Source organism: Vidua macroura, chromosome 18, assembly GCF_024509145.1.
Source record: "Vidua macroura isolate BioBank_ID:100142 chromosome 18, ASM2450914v1, whole genome shotgun sequence".
NCBI classification, from domain to species: Eukaryota; Metazoa; Chordata; class Aves; order Passeriformes; family Viduidae; genus Vidua; species Vidua macroura.
In genome coordinates, this window is record NC_071588.1 from 2,826,875 (window position 1) to 2,848,241 (window position 21,367).

Consider the following 21,367-nt stretch of genomic DNA (forward strand, 5'->3'; position numbering starts at 1 on the left):
CGATGTGACAGCAGCCACCCGAGGGCTGCGGAGCCCTCTCCCAGGGCTCATGGAAAGGCTGAGCAGGGAATAAACCTCTGGGCTGGGGTGACCTCAGCAGCACCTGCAGGATCAGAGCAGCTGCTCCCCTCGCCCAGCACCCCAGGGGAACACCAGAGCCCTTCTGGGCACTGCACTTTGCCCATACAACGGGCTGGGAAACGAGCCCTGGCACTGCCCATAAACCCATGAACCTGTCCAGGCAGTTTGGTGATGTGTAACCTCAGGAAGCTGCGGCCATCACGAGACTGTTTTGTAACTAAAATAAATAATGAAATACCTTATAAATGTGTTTACCTGAGATACAGCCACTTGTAATTCTTGTTAACTGCTTTACAGCCTCTTGGCAGTCACAGAGATGACTGGGTTTTACTGTGGCTTTTATGAAGTTTGATTGTAATTGGGCCTGAGGGTAACAAGGGATGGGATGTAAATGTTGACTGAACATGACAAGGACCCTCACAAGTCACCACCTAAACACAAGGCAGCTGTGGCCACCTTGTCATGCTGAGCTCTGAATGCTTCAGTCTTATCACCCATATGATATGGTGAATCATATACAGCTGCCTATTATATATATCTCTAATAGATATATAATAATATATATGCAACATGTATAGAGTATGTACTCTTATAAATCACCTAGATTACCTATCACGTATCTATAATAATTATATATAAAATATAATTATCTCTTATAGATTACATTTTATATATAGTGCATAGCAGTATAGGTACATAAAATATGCAAAAAAATATATATATATAGGCACATGGAGAACCATAGATACATAGAGAGGACTCTATATATTTATGTGAATATACAGATATATTTATTCACATTTAGCTCACTTACTGCCTCTCTCTGCTCCACAGCTCAGGCCCAGTTTCCTGCAACCAACCCTGTCATGGCCCTGGCCCTGTCATCAACCCCCTCCCCAACAACAAAGCAACACAAAAGTATTTTAAATATTGCTCCTTTAATAATCTACATCCTGGTAGTTGCTCCAAGGGAAGACACAGCTGACAGGATTTTGATTCTGCCCCCGCATCTCTCCACATCAGCAATTCCTTACTGCTGCAGACTTCTCTAGTCCCTGGCTCCCGTAGGCCACAGTTAGATTTAATTCTGCTAATTATCTTAAATATAAAACATAATGCAACTGATCCCTTGACATTGCTGTAGTAATAAAAAATAGAAAAAGGGGAAAAAAAATAAAAACGTTTGTATCCTTATTGCCAGTTTGTGGTAACTGCTTTTCCCTAACAAAAGCCCTGCTCCACATGTTGGGGAAGGCAAACATTTCCCTTCCTGCTGAGGGCTGATCCCACACCAAAATGAAGTCAAATATTCCTCAGGCTGGAAAAAGGGGAATTAAAAAAAATGGTTTCAAGAAAAGTCCACCAGTTTCCTACTGTAAAACCAGTTCACAGTTCTTGGAAAGGGTCTGAGCAGTACAGTAGAGCTACATTTACTGAAAACTTCTAGTGCTGATAAAGTCCTTAAAAAAAAAAAAATTAACCCAAATGAACCCCAAATTAAATTAAACAGGAAGAACCGGTTGGCAGGCGAGGAGGAGGAGAAAAAGGAGGAGGAAGAGAAGAAGAAGGAAGAGAAGAAGAGGAAGAGGAAGAGGAAGAAAAGAAGGAGGATGAGGAGCAGAGCACTCAGCGGTGCCCGGGGAGCGCAGGAGCCCCGCCACTCTACAGTTCAGAAAAAAAGGAAAACAAAAAATAAAATCTGTTCCTCAAGAAAACATCCAGTTTGGGATTGTTTCCAGGCCGGGCGCTGAGGAGACCCCGCGCGTGAAGGCACAGCAGCGCGAAGGCAACGCGGAGCGTGGGGCCGGGGGCTCGCTAGGGCTGCAACGAGAAGGGGACAGGGACAAACCCGGTCAGAGCCCGTGCCAGGAGCACCCCCCCTGCCCGCTCTGCACCCCCCAGCCGGGCCCCACCTCCCCCAGGCCGGGTTTCTGGGCAATGGGGGGTTTCTTCAGGATCCCTCGTCGCGGCGCCGGCGCCGGCCTGGCCTCCCCGTCCTCCGGCGCGTCCTCGCAGCCCCCGGCCAGGACGTAGTGCTGCTTCCTCAGCTCGCCCAGACGGACCCGCTCGCCCTCCAGCCGCTTCTCCAGCTCCAGCACCTTCACCTGCCCCCAAAAAAACCATCCTGGGACCCGTGCTGGGGGCACAGGGACTGCCACCGCGGGGCCGGGCCCGGCCGCGGCCGCGCTGAATCCACCTCAGGGCCGCACCTGTGTTTCCATCTCTTCCTTCTTCAGCTTGATGAGGGACATGCCCGAGAAGTCCATGGTGTCTGTGGGGGACAGCAGGGCCCCTACTGAGTGCGCCCCTCACATGCCAAAGCAGAGCTGGAACACACCTTGGGGTGTTCCCCAGGCCAGAAAGGGAGTTAGGGTCGGTTTTTCTACCTTTTCCTTGCAAAAAACCTCACCTTTCTCCTCTATCTGCTCTTGCCCTGACTTGGTGGAAGCCACCACGTTTGCTGCCATCTCGTTGACGTTGCGTGAGCACTCCTGGAGCCTGGCCAGGTTCCTGCTGCTCTTCTCAGCCTTCACCTGCAACGAGCACAGGAATGGCTGTGGGTGCCCACCACAACCCCCCCACGGAGCTCCAGGGAGCCCCAGGAAGAGTCAAAGAGCTTTTGGGCATGAAAACCTGGGAGTGGAAAGAATGGATGGATGGACAGATGGGAAGGTTTATCCTCAGCGATCCCATCATGGCCAGACAAGGTGATCCCTGCAAACCAGCTCTGCTCCCACTTGAGCCAAGCACTCAGTGAAGACACAGCTCTGGTTTTTTAACCGTGCTCTTGATTTTAAACCCATATGGTGTAAAAAGCCCTATGGATCCTCCTCCCCTCACACCTGCATCACTGAAAACTCCACCCCTCACTTCCACCCACACCAACAGGAAAGGTGGCCAGGACCGAAGTCCACCATCCTCGACTCCAGCTCCTGCACTGCTTCTCTGGATTTCTTGTTAGCTATTAACATTTCCTTTACATAACCAGCCTGACAGGAGGAAGATGGGAGGTTTTACACATCTTCGTTTCCAAGGCAAGCCTCGGGTGCGGGAATATTAACACACGGATTAAAATCACAGACTGGAAAACAGCAAGAGCTTCCCTTCCCCCTGCTCTGGGAGACTGCAGGATTGGCAGAGAGGAGGGGAACACCCGTGGGACAGAAGGAGGAGACACCCAGAGGATGCTGCTGGGACACCCACCTTGGAGGCAGCCACCAGCTGGGCTGTACTGGCAGCGATTTCGTGGGAGCAGACGATCAGCTCCTCGTACTTCCCTGTGTGCAGGACAACCCTGTCTGCAGACTCCCTGCAGGGGGGGTCAAAGGGAGATTGTGTCAGAGACACAACAGCAAGAGCAGATTATTTATCTCCTGCTAATACCCTCGGAAATCAGCAGCTGGATCCAGCAGCTTTGTAGTTACAGAATCATGGAATTGTTACAGTTGGAAAAGATCTCTAAGATCTTTGAGTCCAGCTGTTATTAAAGCTCATACACAAAGCAATTATTCAAAGCCATGATTCAGGTGATTTGGACCGAGGCAGGATTTTGTTTTCACAACGGATGAGATTTTTACAACTTTTCCCAAGAGACCCCCCTACATTTCCTGCACTGGCACAGGGCAATTTCCAACCACCCCATCCACAACCATCTGAGCAGGAACTGGGACAGGGGGGATTTGATTTCACATTCTGCAGACAGGGAGGAACTGCCATCCCTAGCTGGGTGACCGTGTGGTCCAACCCAGGCCACGACACTCCACGAGGAATTAGCAATGAACCAAACTGAGGGTCCATAAAAACAAAAACCTCCATAAGGAGCCAGCAATGAGGCTCTCCACAAGGAATTAGCAATCCAGCAGTGGGAATTCTGGAGGATGGGGTGACAGGGAAGCACCAGCCAGCCCTGGGTGCAGCCCATGGAGCTGTTTTCCAGGGGAAGCTGCTGGCCTGGGGGTACCTACACGAGCTGTGTGGCTCCCCAGCCCACGGCCTTGGAGGCAGAGATCAGCCCTTCGGTCCAGCGCGAGTTCTTGGCGTAAAACTCCTGAGTTGTTGCTGCCCCCTGTTGTTATGAGAATATTATGGCCTGGATTAACTTGTGTCTAATATACAACAACATATAAATCTCTATTAAATACCCATATAAAGTGTAATAATGTGGAAATTAATGTATAAAGCCGTAAATCAAGGGAGCGACAGCATTCCTGCGCTCTTCATGCTGCTCTTACTGAACTGCTTAAATAATTATCAAGAAAAACAACATCAGAGTCCCAAGCCTATAAATTTGAGCTGGGATTGGCTTAAAACACACAAGTTTGGGCCATCATCTTTAGATGGACAATGCTTTGCAAGGGTGACAGTGATTTGTGCAAGAGAGCACAGGGATGAGCAGCCCATCTCCAGCAAATGGGACTGCCAGAGTGCTGCTAACATGGGAAACCATGAAATCCAGAATGTTTCTGCAATCTGGGGGAAATTCTCCTGTGTTTCATCAGCACAAAGAGATGAGTGTAAGGGAGGACTTACCCGGCCACTTTCCACTATCTCCTTCTGTAGGTTCGTAGATGTTGTTACAAGAAGTCTGATAGCCTGGAATGAAGGAAAACAGGTTTTGGGGTTTGATGGGGGTCTTACAGAGGAGGATTGATGCTGCTGCTGGTGGGAGCTTACAGTTTTGTGCACCCCAGATGGGTTTCTGCAGCACTGACCTTCATTAGATCTGTGCAGGAGTTCAGAATCCTGAAGGGAAGCAAGGGAAAGTGTTCAGTATCCAGGGAAGCTGTGGCCTCAGAAAATGGGGCTTTTTTTGAGACCAGCCAGCCTGTTTTGGAGCAGAGCACACCCCAGCAAGGCACAGACCTGTGACATGTCCCTCCTCAAAACTCACCGCTCATTCACTTCCAGCTTAACCCCAGAGCTCTCGTTCCTGGCCTGGCTCATCATCTCCTGTTGGGAAACACCACAGGAAGGGTTGGATGCCATGTTGGGTGAGGAAGGTGGAGGAGTGATGGACACTCTGCCTCCCCAAGGCCCCAGAATGGCCCATCCTGCAGCTCTGTCTCACCTCTATCCTCCTGACAGCATCCTCGATGGCCTCAGAGGTGGAGGCCATCTCCTTCTCAACCATGTCCCCCAGCTCCTCCTGCTTGATGTCCAGGCTCTTGGGTCTCAGCTCCTGCCAGAGGAGGCAGCAGGCATGAGGAGGTTTTAGGCAGAAAAACAGAAGGGAATATTTATAAGGAATAACTACAAACTAAGATATCCAATTCCTTCCCGCCCCCACCAAATCATTAAAGCTGCAGGAGCAGCATTCTGCAGTCTGCACAGTGAGGGTACATGTGCCACCAGCTTGCAGCAAACATGGCATGGGACCTCAGAGGTAAGAAATGCCCCAAATCAAGGTGACAAAACTCCATCATAGGAGCAGCTTCTGCTCCAGAGGGCCCTGGAGAGCTGAAAGTGGTGTAAAAGAAAAGACTAACAGGGGCTTCACCAGGAGAAATATCTGAAAGATGGGAACTTTCCTTCCACAGGGGTTACTGGGCTGAAAGACTTCAGCTGATCTGAGGGTGACCAGCTCTGTGCACCAGCAGGAAGGGTCCCAGTGCTCAGAAGCTGAGATGGCTCAAGGAAAGCACCAGAACTCGCGGGTGTGGGGGACAAACCACCCTGAAGTGTTCCCTGGGACCCACCCTGCCAGTCCCAAGTGGGAAGGGGGCTGTGCTGGGCTCCATCTCCTACCTGGGCCAGCTGCAGGACCCCTCGCAGCGCCTCCCGCACGTCCCCCAGCTCGGCACTGCCCAGCCTCTGCCTGTCCTTCAGCTGGTCCAGGTACTCCAGGCTCCGCTGGCCGCACTCCCGGCACGTCTCCGTCAGCCCTGCGGAGAGCACAGCTCAGTGCCAGCCCTGCCTGGGCAAGGGGTCCCTTCATCCCAGCCCTGCCCACCCTCATCTTCCTCCTCCCCTCATCCACAGCTGAACACCAGCAGCATCCTGCAAGTGTCTTCTAGGAGACTACAAATAAATTTCCAGGAGCAGCGTGGCCCAGGGAGGGGCACTAGAGGGCAGGGAATGTCGGGAAGGGGAGCATGGGGAATGTGCTGTCCTTGGTAAAATCTGTCCCTGGCAGAGGGGACTTTGTCATGGCCTCCCTGAAGAAAAGGCCCATGAGAAAAAATCCCCCCAGCACCCCCTGCATCCCTGCACTCACGGTCAGCGTGGTCCGTGGGGGCCAGGTGGGAGGTGGCGCTGCCGTTGACGATGGTGTCACCTGTCAGGTGTGCAAAGAGGGCCAGAGCCCCCACCAGCCCCGCAGCATCTGCCACAGACAGCACAGGGTCAGGAGCTGCCAGCCCCTGCCAGGTCCTGGGGGCTGCAGCTCATCCTTGAAGGCACTCAAGGATCACTACAAGACTCTGAGAAGTTGGGATTGACCCCTCCAGCTTGAAGGAGCACACGGGAACCCCCCAGCCCCGCCCGTGTCCCTCTGTCACCAGGGCACCGCTGCTTGCCAGTGGCCCCGGAGCTGCTGGGGGCTGCTGGGTGTAGGGGAACACGAGCAAGCTGGGAGCAATGGCAGTCCCCAGCCCCAGGTACCTGCCATGGAGGCCACGTACTGCGCGTGCCCCTTCTCCAGGGCATCCGTGCACTCCAGCGCCGCCTGCGCCCGGCTCAGCAGGTAATCTGCAAGGAATCCCATTTCATTTCCTTAGCACCGCCAGGCTGGTGGGTGTCTGCACCAGTGCCGACTCCACGAGGCACCACTGAGTGGAAGTGTATCCCTGGCTGGGGAACAGCACTAAAATCTGAGCGAAATAGTGCTGAACATGAGAGCTGAAAATTCATCCTGGGAAGTCTGACCCCAGCCACCTCCGGCATGATGGAAAAAAAGCCATGGGAGAGCAGAGATACAACATTATCTGTCCAGGAGGGAGAAGGCACGGCGTGTTTCAGCCCCCTGCATGAGCAGGACATACCTGGGGAGCTGGTGCAGCGGAGGTGCAGGGGGTCATCCAGCTTGGCCATGGCATCACGGAGGATGGCTTGGGCTTCTCTCACTGTCTCCTGCAGGACTCCAAACTGCTCATCCAGCAGCTTCTGCTGCAGGCTCTGCTCCTGGTTGCTCTGTGAGGCAGGAGGAACAGGTGAGTGGCACAGCACCCCCGTCAGCAGCACATCCCTCGAGAGCCCCTTTCCAGGATCAGACCCAACCATCCCATGACTGCTGGTGCAAGTGATATCCCCCAGGCTACATCAGCTGGCACCCCCCAAACATCTCACCCTGGTGAGCAGAGGGGCAGTGGGCTCTTCACACAGCACTGTACCTTCTCCAGGAGCCTGCCCTGGAGCTCTCGGATCTCCCTCGTGGCCTTGTCTGCCTCCTGGCTCAGCTGCAGCTCCTTCTCCTGGATGAGGCCCCGTGTGGACAGCAGCTCACACTCCTTCTCGCTCACCGACCGCCTCAGCACCTCCTTCTCAGAGTGCAGAGCATCCACCTGGGCACTGAGCTCCACACCTGCCTGCCATGGGGGGCCAGGACACCCTGTCACTGCCCTGTCACTGCCCTGTCACTGCCCTGCCACTGCCCTGCCACTGCCCTGCCACTGCCAGCAGCCCAACAGACACGCAGGGGGAGCTCAGGACATGCCCAGCTCGTGACACTGATGGGCTCAGCCCTGTGACAGCTCCTTGGGCTGCTGCTGAAGCTCTGGCTCAGCAGTGGTGGCAGGTGCAGCCCCCTGTGACAGGGTTTGATGGGGACCTGGGCTCGTGCTGCCCCCCAGCCCCGTACCTGCTTGGCGTGGCTGAGCGAGCGCTGCGCCTGCTCCAGCTCGTCCCGACGGGCGTCCAGCTCCTGCCTCAGCTGCTCCATCTGCATGCTCTGGTCCTCCAGCTGTGCCCACACACCGTGCCCAGGGCTCAGCCCCTGCCCCGCTCGGCACCAGCACCAGCTGGGATGCAGGGCATGAACCCAGCCGTGCTTTGCAGGGAAGGGGTTTTGGGGTCTTGGGCAGGGGGTGTCTCCTGGAAGGGCTCCTTTTCCCACACCAGGAATTTTAGGAGCAGCCCCCATCTTGATCCCCAGAGAAGGAAAGCATTCAAACCCATCATTTTGCATAGTGGCATTTTCTTGGGGGAAAAAAAGGCAGATTTGAGCAAGAGGGAATGAGTCGTATATTAACACCTTCCTGAAGAGCCAGGGCAACTCTTCCTTGGAATCAGGGCACAACAGCAACAACCACCCCTTTCCCTTGCTCCCAAACTTTGCTTCCCAGGCTGGGGAGGGCTCAGTGCTGGCAGGGAAGCAGGGAAGGATCCAGAGCTCACCTTCATCTCGGCCTCTCGCTTGACCTGCTCCACCTGAAATGCCAGCTGCTCCTTGACACGTGCCACCTCCTCCTGGCTCTGCTGTGTCACTGTCAGCTGCTTGGCAGTGTCAGCGTTCTGTGGGGGGACACGGGGCTCACCCGGCGTTCCAAGGGGGACCCTCACCATCCCCACACTCATTCCAACCAAATTCTAGCTCAGAGAATAAATCCAAGATGCTTTTCTCACAGCATCCAAAATGCCAGTGGACATGGATTCAAGGGGTGCCCCCTGCTTGGTGCTCAGAGGGTGATGGGACCAATACAGGGGGACTGGACAGGCACAAGCCACACCAGTGGTGGCAGAGGAACCAAGGGACAAAAGCAAGACTAAAACACCCAAAGCAAAAAAATTAAACATGTGAGTGGCACAACTGAGACACAGGATCCCCATCACCAACGTATCCCTCGAGAGCCCCTTTCCAGGACTGGAACCAAGCATGCCATAACTGCTGGTACAAGTGACATCCCACCAGCTACACTGGCCACAGAAACCAGCAGAAACAGACCAAAGAACAGCAAAACACCCCGAAAAACAACAACAACAACACCCAAAGGGACTATGATGGAAGAGGGAAAGGGTGCTCAGCTCTGCCCTGGACACCCCAACCCCAAAAGGGAGGGGGAGGGATTTAATTCGGGGACACTGCCCTCAGTGTCAGTCCCTGCCTGCAGAGGCAGCAGCGTTACCTTCCTCAGGAGCTCGGCGTGGGTGTTGATGAGCTCGCTGTGCTTCTCCTTCAGCTTCGTGTAGCGGATCTCAGTGGCGTTGGCTTTCTCTGCAGGGGAGAGAGACCTTCAGGGACCACAGCGAGGGCAGCCCCCGGCCCCGGGCACCACAGGACACCCCAGTAGGGCACCTACTCTCGGCCTCGGCGCAGAGCCGCTGTGACCTGTCACTGTCCTGCTTCACCCTCTGCAGCCTCTCCAGCTCATCCCGCAGCTGCTCGTTGTCCACCAGCGCCTTCTGCTTCTGCTTGCGCTGCTCCTCCACTTCTCCCTCCAGGCTGTTCACCTGTGCCTTGAGCTGGGTGATGTAGCGCTGCGCCTGCGGGGGTCACCGGGCACTGGGGGACGGCCCTGCCCTCCCCAGCACCCCCACCCAGGTGCCCCGCTGCAATTAGGGCAAAGCAGGCGTGGGACGCACAGGAAAGCTCTGCCTTTTACCCTGGCAGTCACTCTGTCCCTGTTGGTACCATGAGGACAGCAAGGGACAGGTCTCACATGCCTCCACCCCATCAGGAATCACATCCTGGCACGGGGAGAGGTCCCAAAACACAACACTGGACGCCAGGACCGCACTCCTGCTGCATCCCTTCAGGGTTTCCACAGCACGGCACCAAACCCCACCCCAGCTGCCCCCCAGCCAGGCTTTACCTCCAGCTTAATCTTCTCCATCTCTGCACGCAGCGTTTCCACCTCCTTCTTCAGGCTCTCGATCTGAGCATCCCTGTGGACAAGGGCAGGTTGGTCCCACGTGGCAGCGGCCACTCGCCCCTGCTGGCCCCCCCATACCTGTCATCCCAAACGCCGTTGGGTGGCCCGAAGGTTTGCTCAAACAGATCCGAGGTGATCTGGGGAGGACAGAGGCTGCTGAGCTGAGCCAGGACACGGGAGCCTGCCCCCCATCCCAGCCCCAGGCCCCCACCTGCGGCTCCGTGGTGGAAGTTGTGCTGATCTCAATGAGGTTCTCTGGCTCCTCATCCTCGGGGGCCTCCTCGGGGATGACAACGACCGGCTTCACGTGCTCGGCCAGCGCGGACGCCCGCAGGAAGTTTGGGGGGCTCTGTAGGGACAAGAAGTTGTTGCAGCCTTGCAGGGATTCAGGAACTGCAGCAGGCAGAGTGCCAGGGGAAGGGAGGGAGCCAGCCCTGTGCTGCTGATAGGTCCCCCTGCAGTGTCCCCAGACCCCAAACCCATCCAGGGGGGCACCCTCAAGCTCTCCACACCAAATCCTGCCCTACCTCCGGCAGCCGAGGGATCTGGATGAGCCGCTTGAAATACAGCATCTCAGATGCCTTCCTAAAGAAGTTTTTAAGGCTGCAGAGGAGGGAAAGACAAAGGGGAGATGAGAGGGGGCTTGGAAGGAGAGAGGGGACCCCACTGCCCCACCTGGGCCCCGGTTACCTGCGGAACTGCTCGTGGAAGCGGTCCCGGTGGCCCTGCAGGGTGTCGGCCGGCAGACCTGGGGGAGGAGGGACAGCTGTGAGTGATCCGGGGCTGCACGTGTGTTTACAAGCTCCCAGACCCCTCCTCTGCAAAAGCCAGCAGGGTAAAAGCCAGGAGGGAGTGGGATGTGAGGGGTCAGGATGGGAGTGGGGTGTTCCCATCCCTGGCACAGGGATCAGGGATGTGGCACAGGGAGATGTGGGTGTGGGAACTCCAAAATACCCACACGAGGCTGCTGGAATTGTGCTGCCTGTGTGGGGGGCTGGCAGGCCAGGGGACGTGGGTTTGAATTAATCAAGAACAAGTCCTTCTAATTCCTTTATCCAGCATGTCTGTGTGGGACAGAGCAGACCCCTAGAGCCCAGCTGGGATACAGGGACACGGAGATGGATGCCTCAATCCACACCAGCCTCATCCCCAGACCCAGAAGCCCACCCCAGGGAAACACCAGCACAGAGCACACCCCCGGGACTCACAGGAGTGCAGCTTGAACATTAACTTGACGGAGTAGTGGTAGAGGTGGCTGCAGTCCTGGATGACCTGGATGAGGGGGGCCAGGCGGCACTGCACCGCCGACATCTGCGACACGGCCATCGAGGTGTTGAGCTGCCTGAAAACTGAGGGGAGCCGTGTTTGCAGAGCCGCCCGCGCCCGGCCACGCCGCTTGATCATTAACCACGGCGGATGTGGGGCACGGGGAAGTGCCAGGGCTGCTGCCTGAGCTGAGAACAACCCTGCTCCGAGCAGCAAAAACACCCAGAGGGACCATGCTGGCAGAGGGAAGGGGTGCTCGGCTCTGCTGTGGATACCCCAACCCCAAAAAGGAGAGGTTTAACTCCAGGATGCTGCCCTAAAGCTGCTGCTGCATGACACAGCTGGGAAAAATGAGAGGTTTTGCTCCATTCTATTTAATCATGCAAGGATCTGGGAGAGGATGCCAGGGCAGGGGACGAGCCCGGCGGCACCGCAGCCTCGCCTGCCCCTGCTCGGAAACAGATCCCTTCCCTTGGCAGGGATCCAAGCAGCATATCCACCCTGGCTTCTTCCCTGCTTAGCTTTAAAGTATTTATGAATATAAATTCTCTGTATAACTGGGTCAGGAGGAGAAGCAGGAGGCTATTGGGAGCTCGGTCTCTCCCGCTGTGCCGTTTTCCAGGGCAGCTCCGTGTTCCTCACTCTAAGCAGAGGAAGAATCTGCCACCTCTCTAAGCCATCTAAAAATTCCTAAGGAGGTGAGAGACAAGAGCAGGGGCCTCCAGACCTCCCCGGAGGCATTTCAATGAGGGGAAATGAGTCTTTAAAAAAAAAGTACAGCCCCATCCTCTGCTTCAGAGGGACAGAAGGCATTTGTGTAATGGATATGATTAATGTGGTTGCACAAAAAAGAAATAAAAACATATTTCAGAGCAGTTCTGCTCTGAAAACAACACTCTGCCTTGCTCAGGTGGGTTCAAAGCAGCCACATGCTCTAAATATTTTCCTACAACCGCCCCTACAGAGCTTCAACGGGGGAATCCAGCTGAGAAACCACCTCAGAAATCTCGTGGGAGGAGGAGGAAGAGGGACCTGAGCCTCCAACCTCGGCCTCCCGGAACTCCATTCCCGACCAAAGAGTGAAACTATTGCTCAAGAGCCCCGGGGCGAGCGGGAGGGACCTGCCCCTGCCGCCTCCTCACCTGACTCCGACAGCTTCAGCTCACAGTCCAGGTAGTCAAACAGCTCGACCGTCAGCTGGAAGCTGCCAAAACAAACCAAAACTCCATCACTTGACAGCAGAGACATCTTTGCTCCAGCTGCTCGTGTTCATTGAGAGTCCTCATGATGGCAAGGGCTCTGACTGACAAGAATTTGGGGCTTTTTCTCCCTGCATTTACACCCCACAGTACTCTGTGGGTGCAGAGGGATCGGGCACCATCCAAACAATTCACAAAATCCTGGTGACCGCCCCATGCTGGGGTGGTTTTGTCAGCAGGACACTGCCAGCAGGGGGTCATGGAGCTGGTGACCACACCCTGGGCTCTGGGTCCCACCAGGACACTCACATGTTGTTCACATCCGTCCCTGCAGTCTTTTCCAGCACCTCATCCGACACTTCGAGGCCCGGGGGGAACTCGGGATGCTTTGCAAAAGGAAGGAAAAAGCCATCAGTTGCTGCTGGCATGGCACATGCCCTCGTTCTGGTGGCGTGGAGGTGGCAGAGGCCTCACCTTGACGTGGAAGGAGATCTTGGTGAGCAGGAGCCGTGTGTAGATGCTCACCAGCTGCCCGTACCTGTCGTGCAAATGGCCCTGCAGAGACACGAGGGGAGATGGGGAATCCACAGTGAGGTAACCAGACCCAGCAGATCCCACACGAGCCGGTGACCTGTGGCTCCACCATGCACACAACCATCACCCAAAGAGACAGCAGGTTGTTTCAGGCAGTGCTTCACCCTCTCTGTGCCCACCGTGTTCCTCAGCAACCATCTCCAAACCCCCTGGGAGGCTCAAACCTGCGCTCTGCCCCACTCACCCACAGGTCCCCCGTCTCTCGGATGTTGCTGCGGTACCTCTGGCAGTCCTGGAGAACCTGGGGACACAAAAGGGAAGGATGTGGCACAGTGGGGCTGGCTGTGTGCCCTGATGCTGAGGAAGAGGAGGGATCCAGCCCCTTACATCACTCCAGCTCTGGGAGAAGTTCCAGACTTCCCTCAGCACCCAAAGGTCGGGGATTTGCACGGGGAAGTTTCAAAGATGTGAGACAACAGAGCGCCTGGGGAAGGTGGCTGGGGCAGGGAAGGGATCCCACTCCCTGTGCAGAGGGATGTTGGCAAGAGCCAGAAACTCCCCCCTGGCAGCGAAGCAGGAGGGACGCTGCAGAGGGGACACTCACGTTGGGGTGGCCGTCGCGCAGGACCTTGTGCAGGACGTGGCAGAACTTCCAGCTGAGGATGGCACTGCTGGGCAGGGGCAGCCCGATGGCGTAGGACCAGAAGGTGAACGCTCCCTTCTCGTGGTGTGTCCCCAGGATGATCCCTTCCAGGGAAGTCAAGGCCAACTGGGCACACACAGAGCAGGGGACAGGCTGGGCTGGGGACTGTTCCTGTTCAGCTTTCATTGAAAAGGGGACACTGAGTGCCCCGTGAGCACAGGGATCACTGGCACAGTGCTGCACTCCCAAATAAAACCCCCAGATAAGATCACCAGTTGTCATTTTTGGGTGCAGCTCCCCCTGCTGAGGGCACACTGGGGCCCTCTGCATTTTACTGCCAAAGAAATGCAATTTTATTGCACTGCTCGTTCTCCTTTTCACTGATGGATGAACCCAGGTGATGCCAGCCCCCAGCTGAGCTCTGCACAGATCTTTGTCTCCCAAATCTCCTGTGGCTCCAGCATCAGGGGGTGACACCCCCAGACCCCAAACTCCTCTGTGCTGTCCTGGGAGCCAAGGGAAAGGATACGGCGGGCATGTTTCTCCTTCACTGGTGCTTCCTGTGTGTTTATGGCTTTGCTGATGCTGATGGCCTGCAAGAGGAGGGGAGAGTGGCTGTCAGGCATGGTGTGATCCCCATGGCTACCCCGACACCCCGAAGTGCAGTGCTGGTGCTCTTGGGGAACACCCTGAAGTTTAGAACACATTTGTCACCTCAAAGTCATTTGTAATACATCAGAATAGGCCTTTTTATTCACAAAAAAAGCATCCATTAAAGCCCCCATCCCCAGCAGGATCTGATCACTGCTGCTGGTGCTCCCGGCTGTCCCTGTCCCAGGAAACCAATTTTTGCATTTTTGCAGCCTGAACTCAGCGCCGTGCTCGGGGAACATTAAAGCACAATAGTGAGATGCCAAATTCCAGGGTTGTTTGTGTAATCACAAGGAGCCTTTGAACCACGGGGGAGTGGTTTGGGTTCTTCTGAAGATGTTGCTGTGTGCAAACAGCACGTGGGGAAAAGCAGCCCCCAAGCAAGGAGGGAGTGGCAGCCTCAATGCCCATCTTGATGGAGCAAAAATCCAGAGCAATGTGATTATCAGAAGAGGATTATCTATATTTTGATGTGTTTGATCACAGCAGACTTTAAATTAGGAATTTATTCCAAAAGATGACCCCAGAGTGGGGTCGGTTGCATCCCCCACATGTTGATGGGCTGCAAGTACAAGTTGCTGTGTTTGATGAGGATCTTCCTCCTCCTCCTCAGACTCAGCTGAGCTGCTTCACCCTCGCAGGAGTGCTTGGGCTGTGCCTGTGTCCCTGAGCCCTCTGTCAGCAGCAGAGGAAAAAGGTCCCAGCTGGGAAGGCAGGAAGCCGCCACTTGTGCCGGAAGAGGAACTCGGTCCCTCCCTGCAGCTCCACAGCACTAAAACCTTATAAAAATCCTATCTACCTGCCCAGGAAAGCACCTGCTTCCACATGGCTGCTTGTCCAGGGACACCTCTGAAATGCAGGAGGAGGAACCTGACCCCGAGTTATCGAGTGCTCCTGACTTATGCAGGAGGAACCCAACACCAAAGGGGCACCAAACTCACCCCAAAAGAGTCCAGAACAGCTTACCCACGAACTGACCATGACAGCAGCAAAAGTCTGAATCATCCCAAGGAGTGATGTCCCAAAAGGCTGAGCCCAGCTGCTGGGGAGAGGGGCTGGCTTTGCCTTTCCTGCACCAGGAGAGTCCCGGTGTTACCCCGCCATGTGGGGCCGTAAAGCAGCAGTGGAGTTAAGCCGGTGACTTGCTGTAATCCTCTTATCCCCAAAGGTTAACGAGCCTGGAGTGCCCGGGAACAGGCACTTGCAGCACAGTTGCCTCTCCAAAAGTGCCTTCACAGCCACCCAAAAGCCTGGAGCTGGCAGAGGCTGTGCCCTGGATGGCAGCTTGGCCAGAGAGATGTGCCACAGCTCCTCAGGGATGCCAGCACCTCCCACGGGATACTGACAGAAAGGATGGTTTATCCCTGGACCAGGCAAGGAAGGATTTGGAAATGCATTTACAGTGAAGAGCCGCTGAAGGAGTTACAGCATCTTTCCTGAAGTGTTTTGCATAGAGGGAGCAGGGCAGACACACCTCCCAAACAAGGAGTTTTGCTGCCTGCCCTAAGACAGGCCTGTCCCAGCCCACCATGCTCATCCCAACCCATCCATGGAACCCCACGGGGGTTGGAGGAGGCACAGCCAGAAGGGTCAAAGTGTGAGATGGGCAGACCCCCAGGAAAGGAAATGTTGTCCCCTATCCCCAGGGACAGGACCTCAGCTGCTCAGTGAGCTGACACCCTGCTGGTCTGTCCCAAAACAGGTCTGTAATGCCCACTGGCAATGGTGGTTTTATTGCATTTATTGCCCTTAGTCTCACTGATAGCCTGACCAGCCAAAATTCAGCCCAGGAGCTGCTGGAGAGGTTGGTTTCATCCCTGAGGATTCAGTGCAGAGGTTTCACTGAGCCATTTCATGTCCAGCACACGGACATGCAGGGGCAGCCCCAGCCCACCCACAGCACCACAGGTCCAGCATGGTCCCAAATAAACCATGGTGGCACCAAACCAATGCCAGTCCCTCAGGGCTGCCAGCTCACGTGTGCTTTCCCTGCCTCCAAGCATCAAGCTGGCCAGGAGATCCAGGAAAATGGGATGGTGGCACCAGCATGGGGCAATGCTGCAGCCTGGCACACGTGTGCTGTCAGATTGCTCCTGCTGGCTGTCTGGCAAAGCCAGGCTGTGGAGGATGGCTCCAAAACGGGGAGGTTCACCCTTGACCCAACCTCTTGGGACACCACTGGCACGTCCGGAGATGGGCAGGTCCTGGCTGTCACTGCAGGTGCACAATCAGCCCGGCCAAAACTTTGATGCAACCTGTGGACTGCTCCCCATCACTGGCAGGCCAGCTGGGTGAGGAGCCAACCCCAAAACCTGCCGGGCCGTGGGCTGTGGGATCCCACAGGGCTGCAGCCCCAGTGCTTTGCTCACAGCCCGCACGTACCAAGCCGGTGACTAAAGCCGGGATCAAAGCGCCCAAATGAAGGAGCGCAGTTTAACATCCACCCTTTCATTCCTGGCTGCTTTTAATTAGGGCTGATCCTCCCGCCCACAGCTCCCCCGGCATCCCAGCGGGTCCCAGCTCCCTCCGGGCAGTGGATGCCAGGTCCCAGCACGATGCCACAGCAAGAGAGATTATTTGGCAGCTGGAAACCTCCCTGGCCAGGCAGCACGAGAGCTGTCAGAACAGCTGAGCCATGAACTCCAGAGTTCCCTTCCTAACGCTGCTCCTTCCCAAATTACACCAGGAAAACGCCACTTTGCAGTCACACACAATGCAATCCTGCAGGTTCCAGAGCTCATTGGATTTTTAACCTGTTTGTTTAAGAAAAGCAAAAACTGGCAGCAGAAAAGGACAAGTTTTTCCTCCTGCCAGGCTGCTGTGGGATGGTGATTTCCTACTTCCCACGCACAGCTTCTCCAAGGGGGACATCTACATCACCCTGAGACAAGATATGGAAAAGCATTTTCAGGGAAAGCAGGTGACCTTCGTGTCACCCACAAGGACCTGGGATCTCATCAGGGCCAGTAACTCCTGTCTGTAACCACAGACATCACCTGAGCCCTCACAGGGGAAAAGGTGATGGGGCTCTGGACTCTGGTACAGAATCCTCAGGCAGCAGAGGGGACGTGCCAGCAGCACCTATGTGACACAGAGATGAGGAGGGGACGTGCCACCAGCACCCCTGTGACACAGAGGCGACCGGCGGCCGGCTGGGCAGCTGCTATAATTAGAGGTAAAAGGCAGATCAATACCCACGTTCTGACACTGAACAGTTCTGCTCTCACTGAAGCGCCACTACAGGAAACCACACCAGGGTAAAGCTCCTTTAGGACAGTTTTTAGCAGTTGCTGGAAAAAAAGGTCAGTTCTGGGCAGTGAATGTGACCACCAGCCAGCGAGCAACCACCTCTTTTCCCTGTCCCTACCTCCGCTCACAGCATCCCTGTGACTGCGCGGATTTCCAGAAGTCCCAGTGAAAAGCCCAAGGTGCCCTGGAAGGGCGGGGGAGGAGGGTCCCGTTGGTGCCGGGCACGGGCAGCCCCCGGAGCACGGGGCAGCGCCGCGGCCGCGATCGTTTATCAGCGGGGCCCAGCGGGACGACTGAAGGAGACGCGTCCAGAGGGAACCGGAATTGCCGGTTTTCTCGTGTTGCTCCCCAAACCCAGCAAGCTCCGTTTCCTACCCAGCCCCGTGACCCTGCGAGGCCTGAAATTCCCACCTGCCTTCGCTGGCGCTCTCCGGGGCCAAATCAACCCAGGGGCTGAGGAAGGAACCGCAAGGCAAAGGGGCAAAGGGGAAAACATCTGCGATGGATGCACAGCCTGCAAAAGCAGAGGGGTCAGAGGAGGCACGCGGGAGGGCACTGTTATTTTTGCTGGGGCAGCAGCGAGCCCGTCACTCTGTCCATCCCTCTGCCCATCCCTGCCCACGCTGGCTGAGTACTTCATTTCCCACCAGCCATATGCCAGCCCCATCAATGCCCGACCACTGAACACCCTGTGGGGGCCACAGCAGCACGGACACCCCCGCCAAGCCGGCCACGATGGAGCACAAACGCCTTCGGGCTTTGTTTCCACTCTGCCACCGTCCGTGGGTGCAAACACCCCGATCCCCGCAGGGTGACCCGCGGGTGACCCGGAGCCGCGGGGCAGGGGTGAATCCACCCCCGGCGCGAAACGTTCCCCGGTGTCGGTGGGGCCGGGGCTCGGCAGGGATGCGGAGATGCCCATTCCGGGGGCTCGGCCGCGCTCCCGCCAGCACCGTAAAACTTTCCCCGTGTGCTGCCGGCCGTGTTTACCTGCGATAAGGCCCGGGAGGTGCGGGGGGGGGCGCACGGCCGGCGCGGGGCCCGGCTGCCCGCGGCAGCGGCGGCGCACGGCGGGGCCGCGGCCGCGGGTCCGGGCGCGGCGGGACGGGCGGGCGCCCACGCGGGACCGTCCCGCGGCCGCGCCGGGAGGAAGCGGCGGCGCAGGTGGGGGCGGGGGAGCGCGCGGCGGCGGCACCGGGGACGGACGGGCGGACACGGGGACGGGCAGAGGGACGGCGGCCGCGCTGCCCCGCCGGGGCTTCCCCGGAGCCCGGCGGGGACCTGCGCCCCCCATCCCGTCTCCATCCCATCGCCCGAGAAGCCCCCGCGCCCAGCGCGCCCCGAGGCGATGCCCCGCGGAAAGGGCCGGCCTGCCCCGTCCCCGAGCCGGGAGCAGGACCGGGATTAAAATCAGGACCGTAACCGCGGCCGGTCCCGCGGCCCCGCCGCCCCCTCCCGCCGTCCTTGCCTGGCTCTTGTCGAACTGCTCCCGCTCCGCCTCCAGGCTGTGCCCGCCGCGGCGGCTCAGCACCCGCGCCGGCACGCTCTTGATGCTGTTCATGGTGGGCCGCGCTGGGAGCTCCCCGCTCCGGTATCCAGGCGCCGGTATCCGCGCTCCGGTATCCGCGCTCGGGGCTCCGCGCTCGGGGCTCCGCGCTCCGGGCAGGAGCGACCGGCGCCGCCCGCCCCCCGCCCCTCCCGGCCGCGCACTGCGCCGCGCGCCGCCGCGCCCCTGGCGGCCGCGCTCGGAACTGCAGCGCCGCTCCCCCCGCGGGCAGGTGGGACCGCGCAGCCCCGGGGGGACACGGAGCGGGGACACGGACACGGAGAGGGGACACGGAGAGGGGACACGGAGAGGGGACACGGACACGGAGAGGGGACACGGAGAGGGGACACGGAGAGGGGACACGGACACGGAGAGCGGACACGGACACGGAGCGGGGACACGGAGAAGGGACACGGACACGGAGAGGGGACACGGAGAGGGGACACGGACACGGAGAGGGGACACGGACACGGAGCGGGGACACGGAGAGGGGACACGGAGAGGGGACACAGACACGGAGAGCGGACACGGAGAGGGGACACGGAGAGGGGACACGGAACGGGGACACGGACACGGGACACGGTCACGGAGAGGGGACACGGAGCGGGGACACGGTCACGGAGAGGGGACACGGAGCGGGGACACGGACACGGAGCGGGGACACGGACACGGAGAGGGGACACGGAGAGGGGACACGGAGAGCGGACACGGACACGGAGAGAGGACACGGACACGGAGCGGGGGACACGTCCCTTAGCGGCCCCCGCGGGGCAGCAGGCACCGAGGCGATTCCCCAGCTCAGGAAACACCAGGAACGGCGGTCACCGCCAGCGCGACCGCCCCTTCTCAGCGCCCACCTTCACCCTTCTCCCACTGCACCTGCACACACGCGCAGCTCGTTCCGAGCCCCGCAGCTCCAACACCAATTCCCGTTACCAAAGTCAATGACCGGAGCTCGCGTCCACCCTGCGGAAAGGCCGTGGCTCAACAGAAGCTTTGTTGTCTTTAAATAATAATTCAAACCAAGGATACAATAGCAAAGGGCTCCCTGGAGTATTTGAGCTGCTTCCAGAATTAAGGCACCGAGTTTGAAGCGTTTCCATTCGAGGATCAGAGTGTGGTCAATAATGTAGTTGGGCTTTAAGTCACTTAGTGCTGAATAAATTAGCCCAGTTATTCCCCTTCTTCCCATTCCACAAATCCAGAGCAGCCCTGACACAAAATCCTAAGGCTCTGCAGATCCTTGATGCATCACTTGAGCTCAGTTTTCTATATTGATTTAAAAGTCATCATTTTAAACTCTCCAGGGGTTTAAACTCAGTTAGTTCATCCAACAACCTCAAGACCTTGCACCAATTTCTCTGTGTAGCTGCTGGACAGCTTCAGGGTGAGCATCATGGCATTGTCATCATTGGCTTTTTAGGGGGAATTCTTGTCATACCCACAGCAAGAGATTGTGAGGATGGAGCCTGAGAAGGTTCTGTGCAGGTAGAGGAATAAATGCACTTTAAAGGCTTGAGGAAACTTGGAAAGAGCTGGAGCAGCTGAGCTTCCCTCTGTGGGTAATGCTGGTGAGCAGGCAGGGAAAGAGTCTGGAGAACAGCAGCTCTCATCAGAACTGGCCACCGACTTCTGGGGCCATTAATACCTGCAGGAAAGGCTGCCCCTGGAGTAATTAAAGAGCAAGCAGAAAATGAAATGAAAGAGTTAACAAGGAGACCAAAGGGTGTTGTGTTTCTCTGCAATAATTGGTGGCAGTGGATGGAGCAGAAACTCCCACCCTTGGCTCCCCCTGAGCAGGAAAAACGCTGGCACAGGGCTGTGGGAGGGGCACTGGTGTCCCAAAGTGCTCCCAATCTACTCAGGACTGGGCAGCCCACTCATGTCTGTGCTGAGAAATGTCAGAAATCAAGTGCTAAATGTGTTAAATAGGCAAAAGAGAAACAGCAAAGTATCACCTTTATCAGATTATTTGATCTCTACGTTAAAAAAGAAGTTCAAATTGTGATAACAGCACATCTTGCCCAATGAGCAAACATAAATCCAGTTTAAATGCTAAAAAAAGGTTACATCATACTTGGCTACCTCTACAGTGCAAACAGAGGCCATACACACCTGATCCCATAAACTTTTGTTGGAAAAAACAGCTCCTGAGTGTGGAGACTTGTTCTGCCCATCTTGTGGGTGACAGCTCTCCCATTTCAGCAACAGCAGAGGCAGTTCCTGCTTACAACACTAATTGGGAACTTCCTATAAACATTATTCATCTGTCTCTACAAGGCAAGAAATCCAGAACAAAAACAATGTGCTAAAAAAAAAAAAAGGAGAATGCTTGGCTGTGTCATACTCTATAAATATTTCTGAGCCACCATAAAAAAAAAAAAAAAAAGAA

At 56.5% G+C, this 21,367-nt stretch overlaps 1 protein-coding gene across 3 annotated transcripts; it reads right to left on the reverse strand.

The window, feature by feature from the left end:
• Positions 1-1,000: 1,000 nt before the first annotated feature.
• Positions 1,001-19,055, reverse strand: HIP1R (huntingtin interacting protein 1 related). 3 transcript variants are annotated; one of them, XM_053994120.1, is made up of 32 exons: positions 18,898-19,055; positions 14,059-14,122; positions 13,491-13,633; positions 13,131-13,187; positions 12,827-12,907; positions 12,662-12,738; positions 12,296-12,357; positions 11,096-11,236; positions 10,578-10,635; positions 10,415-10,490; positions 10,099-10,236; positions 9,966-10,024; positions 9,828-9,900; positions 9,315-9,498; positions 9,141-9,229; positions 8,413-8,529; positions 7,877-7,978; positions 7,410-7,604; positions 7,062-7,209; positions 6,682-6,768; positions 6,296-6,403; positions 5,827-5,963; positions 5,150-5,260; positions 4,973-5,031; positions 4,794-4,824; positions 4,612-4,674; positions 4,047-4,147; positions 3,286-3,391; positions 2,492-2,615; positions 2,292-2,353; positions 1,995-2,186; positions 1,001-1,902 (listed from the first exon to the last, which is right to left on the reverse strand). In XM_053994120.1, the coding sequence occupies exons 1-32, from the start codon at positions 18,988-18,990 to the stop codon at positions 1,897-1,899; spliced, it is 3,144 nt and encodes a 1,047-aa protein (XP_053850095.1). In that variant the 5' UTR covers positions 18,991-19,055; the 3' UTR covers positions 1,001-1,896. The 3 variants fall into 3 exon arrangements, 2 of the variants coding, with proteins under 2 accessions (XP_053850095.1, XP_053850096.1); XM_053994121.1 differs by lacking the exons at positions 1,001-1,902; positions 1,995-2,186; positions 2,292-2,353; positions 3,286-3,391 and having other exon boundaries at positions 2,526-2,615; XR_008439922.1 differs by lacking the exons at positions 1,001-1,902; positions 1,995-2,186; positions 2,292-2,353; ... (5 more) ...; positions 4,973-5,031; positions 5,150-5,260 and having other exon boundaries at positions 5,872-5,963; positions 6,702-6,768.
• Between the last annotated feature and the right edge of the window lie 2,312 nt (positions 19,056-21,367).